This window comes from Orycteropus afer, unplaced genomic scaffold, assembly GCF_000298275.1.
Source record: "Orycteropus afer afer isolate SDZICR_OR568_19922 unplaced genomic scaffold, OryAfe1.0 scaffold00293, whole genome shotgun sequence".
In the NCBI taxonomy this organism is placed as follows: domain Eukaryota; kingdom Metazoa; phylum Chordata; class Mammalia; order Tubulidentata; family Orycteropodidae; genus Orycteropus; species Orycteropus afer.
Window position 1 is genome coordinate 1,497,510 of NW_006921880.1, and position 5,922 is coordinate 1,503,431.

The window sequence follows — 5,922 nt, forward strand, 5'->3', positions numbered from 1 at the left end:
CCTTCTCGCTCCCACCGCCAGCTCCAGACGCCCGCAGGCCGCGCATATCAGCTGCCGGGTTCGCGGAGCCGCCCCAGAAGGCTGAGTGGCGGGTTCGCGCCTACCACCAGACTGAGGCCTACTCTGCCGCCGCCGCCTCTCCGTGCTATTGTCCCTGGGCCCGGCCCTGACCGGGTCCAGTGGGGACGGCTGAGTGCGCCGGCTCCGCTGAAGATGCCGGACCAAGCCCTGCAGCAGCAGATGCTGGACAGGTACGAGCAGCTTTGGGGAAGAGCGGGAGCCCCGGACCGTCGCTCTGGCTCGGCCGGCGCCCGGCCTCGAGGCTCTTCTTGAGACTAGCCCGGCGTGCCTGGAGGAGTTCCACGGCCGAGGGGCCGTGTGTGGGCCAGAAAGTTTCAAGTTCATACTCGGCGGAGGACAGGGCGTGTGGCTTCTGTTCGTGACTTAGAGCGAAACTTAGTTAAGGAGTGGCGTCTAATTTTGTTGGTAGGCTGTTTTAAAGTGAGAGTGGCCTCCTATCAATAACTCACATAATTAGTTTCAGTTTCTTTTACTTGCTCCTCCCCCACCCCCCGGACTATGTTGTAACTTGTTTGTCAGCAATGTCACTGGCAAGAAGTGGCAGATTATCTTTCAGGGGAATGACCCTCCTACAATTGAAAGGCTCTTTACCCAAGCCAAGGATAAACATCTCCCCTCATCACTCCCATTCCCACTCCCAAACTGTAAAGGCAGAATATCCACAAGGGAGCTTTAACGGTCAAACCAGAGCAGATGTTATGGAAAAAAGCCGTAAGAATCCCAGCGTGAGCAATTAGCTTACTTAACGATTCGATTCGTTGAGTTCATTGAGGAAGTTTCAGTCTATACTGAAGCCAGTTGCCCATTTTGGGGGGCTCCAGTAGTTAAAGCTTTTCATGTGCAGTCGGTTGCACTGCCCTCTGCTGTTTAAATTCTAGTTTATGGGTCTACCATGATTTTTTGGAGACCCATAATCTTCATTTTTCTATGGCCGGGTCCTCCAGGTATAGCCAGTTGTACAGGCTTGTGCATAATGTTTGGAGTTACTACTCTGGATAGACATCACTTGCCACCCTGTTCAGCAAGTGCTACAGCTCTTTGTATTAAGTTCCAACTGTAAAATGCTAAAAGTACTTCCCTTAATTGAGATTATACCCAGTTCAATATTTGTGGCTTTGCCACACCCAGACCACATCACCCAAGAGAACATACACTACCACCCGAGTCCTTTGCTGCTTAGAATTGTGAGACACTTAAGTTGATAGAGAGCAGCTCTGGTGGCACAGTGCCTAAGGCATTTGACTGCTAACCAGAAGGTTGGTGGTTCAAACCCACCAGCCACTCCATGCAGGAAGGATAGGGCAATCTAGTTCCATAAAGATTTACTGCCTCAGAAACCCAGTGGAGGTCGGTATAACTTGGAATCGACTCAATGGCAGTGGTTTTGGTTTGGTTCAGTTTTTTTGAGTTGATAGAAACCATATCACTAACTTTTTTTCAGCTGAGTGATGGATAGATGGCTAACCTAACCCTTGTTTCAGGTTAACAGTCTGAAATTATATTGACTGCCACTTCCTTACATGCAGACAGTCCCCAAGTTAAAAGTGAGATATGTTCTTAAGTGCATTCCCATTTGTAGGTAAGTCAGAATGGGTGCAGTCAGTAATTATTTAGACTTACTTTAGTTCAAGGAGTTCAGGTGGCACAGTGGGTAAAGCATTCAGCTGCAGTTGCTAACCAAAAAGTCGGCAGTGTGACTCCATCAGCCGCCCAGCAGGAGAGTAATAAGGTAGTCTGCTTCCATAAAGATTTACAGCCTTTGGAAGCCTATAGGGCAGTTCTGCTCTGTCCTTCAGGATTGCTGTGAGTCAGAATTAACTCAATGACAGTGGCTTTGGTTGTTTGGTTTTTCTGTGCAAGAAAAGCCTTGAAGCCTTTTCAGTGATTTCAAAGCTGTATATGTAGCAAGTGAAGGTGATTGTGATGAAGAATTTGTTGAGAGTAGGTGTTGGTTCAGTCTTTCAAAGCCAAACCCATTGAGTTGATTTCGACTCATAGTGACCCTATAGGACAGAGTAGAACTGTCCCATGTATGGAAGCAGACTGTCTCATCTTTCTCCCACAGAGCAGTTGGTGGAGTTCAAACGGCAACCTGTTGTTTAGTGGCCAAATGCCTTAATCATTGGGCCACAAGAACATAATAATCTTTTCAAACTAAAAACCAAACCCATTGCCACTGAGTCAGTTCCGACTCATAGCAACCCTGTAGGACAGTGTAGAACTGCCCCATAGGGTTCCTAAAGTAAATCTTTATGGAAACAGCCTACTTGAGCATTCTCCCACAGAGCAGCTAGTGGTTTCGAACCTCCAACCCTTTGTTGGCAGGCCCGTTCTTTAATCACAGTGCCACCAGAGCTCCTTAATCTTTTCAGAGCTAGGGCTAATTTACATAACATTAAAACGCAAGTACCAGCTGTCAGTAAGTTAGGTATTAGTAACCCAGGAACTGCCTGTATGTAGTTTACAAGTTCTGAAACACAAGCACTTACTCACCATTGTTAATCTTGAATTTTAGAACAGAGCCTGGTACTTGGCAGATAGATAATCAGTAAATATTTGTTGTATAAACAAATGCATTGATTCTCAATTTCCCCAGTTTGCCTGATTTTTCCTTCTATTATAATTTAGCATCTTGGCAAATTGTATTTAAAAAAAAGTAGCAGTTGCTGTCATGTCATTGCCAACCCATGGCAACTCTATGTGTGTCAGAGTAGAACTGTGCTCTTTAGGGTTTTAGTGGCTGGTTTTTCTTCTTTTTTTGGAAGTAGATCTCCAGCCCTTACTTTCTTCTGAGGTACCATTGGGTGGACTTCCCTTTAGCAGCTGAGTGCATCAACTGTTTGCACCACTCCGGGTCTCCTGTGTGTATACTGTTTATTGTCAGGTCGATCCCTGAGTAGAACTGCTCCATAGGGTTTGTAGGCTGAAATCTTTATAGGAACAGATTGCTAGGTTTTTTCTCCTGTGTAGCCACTGCTGGGTTTGAACCATTGACCTTTTGCTTAGCAGCTGAATGAATGCTTAACCATTCTGCCACCAGGGCTCCTTTCATGTGTGTATATCAAACCAAACTCACTGCCATCGAGTCAATTCTGACTCATAGCGACCTCTTTTGGGTTTCTGAAGTGGTAAATCTTTACGGAAGTAGATTGCCCAGTCTTGCTTCTGAGGAGTGGGTGGTGGGTTTGAACTGCCAGCCTTCTGGTTAGCAGTCAAATGCCTTAGGCACTTCCCCAGCAGATAAGATTACTAAAATATGCCCAGAGGAGAGTGCCTCCTGCCATTGCCAGTTTCATTCAGATAGGACCCTATTCTGACATAGGGTATTTAGAATTTTTTTTTCCTCCTTTGAGGGCCTGCTGCTTCCATTTTTATAAAGGTAACTTTTAGAAAAGTTCTTATGTCCAAAACTGATGTGGCTTCCTTATGATCTTTGCAGATTTCCATAAAAGTAAAAAGAAGCCAAATAGTGCTAGTGAAGTGTTTAAAACCTGCCCTAAAAAACTAGGAAATTTTGGGTTTAGTTAAAGAAGTGATTGTAACACTTACTTACCTTCACTTTCTGTACCTTTTGACATACCTCGAAGAAGATTTTTTTTTCCTGCAAAAAATCCTTTTATTGTTGTAAAATACATGTATATACAAAACACAACATCTGCCATTTCAACACTTCAAGTACAATTTAGTGACATCAGTTACATTATTCATGTTGTACATCCATCACCAGTATTCATCACCAAGTTTTTCATCATCATAAACAAATACTTAATGCTTTCCTCTTCCCCTTTCTTGCCCCTGGTAACCATTAATAAACTTTGATCTCTATATATTTGCTTATTCTAGATATTTCATTTAAGTAGGGTCATATATATTTTCCCATTTGTGTCTAACTAATTTCACTAGCATAATGTTTTCAAGTTTTATCTGTTTTGTAGCATGTATTAAGACTTCATTTTTCTTTACAGCTGAGTAATATCCCATTGTATGTACATACCATGTTTTGTTTATCCATTCATCTGTTGATGGACATTAGGTTCTTTCTACCTTTTGACATTGTGAATAATGCTGCAATGAACATTGGTGTTGAGCATTTCAAACTATGGATGAATGCTTGGGCCCTGCATAAGACTGTTTAGATAAAAATTTCTGGAGAGTGGGACCTATGTATCTATATTTTCAAAAGTTTTCCAGATGGTTTCTGATAATAGTTGAAACTATTGGCTTAGGCACTACAGGTTTATGGTACAGTCTGAAAAGCTTGTGATTTAGAGATGGAAATCATGAAATTCTAATTTTGGCATTTATTAGCTATGTGACACTTGGACTTAAATTCTGGGGCTACATTTCCTCATTTTTAAAATGAGAATATCCTACCTCATAGGGTTGTTTTGAGTATCAAATGAGAGCACATGAAAGCATTTTATAAAGCAATAAATAGTATTCATGTGTTAGGCAGACAGAATACTATTAGATACTTATGACCCTAGTGTAGTTAGTGTGTAAGTTTTTCCCCATCTCCTTCATATTTTTTTGCTGCTGTCACCTGTTATCAAGTCACTCCCAACTCATGGCAACCCCACGTATAACAGAACGAAACACTGCCTAGTCCTGCATCACCTCCGTGATGGGTTGGGGCTCAGACCATTGGGGCTCATAGGGTTTTTATTGGCTGATTTTCAAAAGTAGATCTTGAGGCCTTTTTCTTCCTAGTCTGTCATAGTCTGGAAGTTCTGCTAAAACTTCTTCAGCATCATAGCAACACAGTCTGGGATGGCCCTACATGCAATTTGAACATTCCTCATGTGGTGCATTTGAAGAATATTGACAGGCCCAACAGACTAAAATATATCAGCCTATTAGGGCCCAGAATTCTTACCATGAATTTTGCTTCCCCCGTGCTTGGCTTTTGGGTGGCAACTTTTGAGGGACAAAATTTAACACAAAAACTTGTTCCTGTGTTCACTTACTCTTCAATACAGATTTGAGGGTTAAGGAAACATGCATGAGATGATACATATTATTGTGATATTTTTAAGTGAAAGGCTATATATTTTATAGTGAATCAATTATTAAACATTTGTATTTACTAAATTTATTTGATAAATATCTAGTGCATACATACGTTTTATACTATTCTAGGCTCATGGAATTTAGTAGTGAACGTAACAATAACTACCCTTATGGAGCTTAAATTCTAGTGAAGTTTTTGTTCCATAAGCTGTTGTAGAAAATGAAGATTATATTTAATTGTAACATGAATCATATGTTGCATTTATTCCACTTAATCTTTGGAGGTTTTTAAACTAGTAACATCTTATTAGTAGCTGAAGTTGATTGAATTGCCTTGTCCTTTGCAAAATAACTGGCTTCAGTTTAACAATTATTTGCTTATCTTGATACATTTCATTATTATGGAATTTGTAGCTAGAAGGAATATAGATAGATATATACATTTTGATCACCTTTCATTTTTATAAATAATAAGTAACTATTTTATGTAAATTTATTATTTGAACATTTTAAGTTACTGTGGGCAAACAGTTGAGAGTAATGAGAAGGTAGAAGGTGGTTTTTCTAGTGTCTTGAATGATTTAGGGTTACAAATATCATTTTCCTGAAATTATAACATCAATAAACCTTTATATTATGCAGTCTAACCTTGAGCAGGACCCGAGAGCAGTAGAAAGGGGATAAAAGCCAGGAACCCGGACAGAGGAGCAGTCAGCCCCAGGGACAACTCAGGGACGCCCAAAGCAGCAGGCCAGAAGAGCAGGAGAAAGGGGATTAAAAGCCAGGAAGCCAGACAGAGGTACAGTCAGCCACAGGGACCCAGGTGGGGGT

The 5,922-nt window shown here is 41.5% G+C and overlaps 1 protein-coding gene across 1 annotated transcript in view; it reads left to right on the forward strand.

The window, feature by feature from the left end:
* Nucleotides 1-213: 213 nt before the first annotated feature.
* Nucleotides 214-5,922, forward strand: part of MARCHF5 (membrane associated ring-CH-type finger 5) — a 70,754-nt gene continuing 65,045 nt past the window's right edge. Inside the window, exon 1 of the mRNA XM_042782366.1 lies at nucleotides 214-251. Coding sequence (XP_042638300.1) covers nucleotides 214-251 — 38 coding nt within the window. The remainder of the gene's footprint in view (nucleotides 252-5,922) is intronic.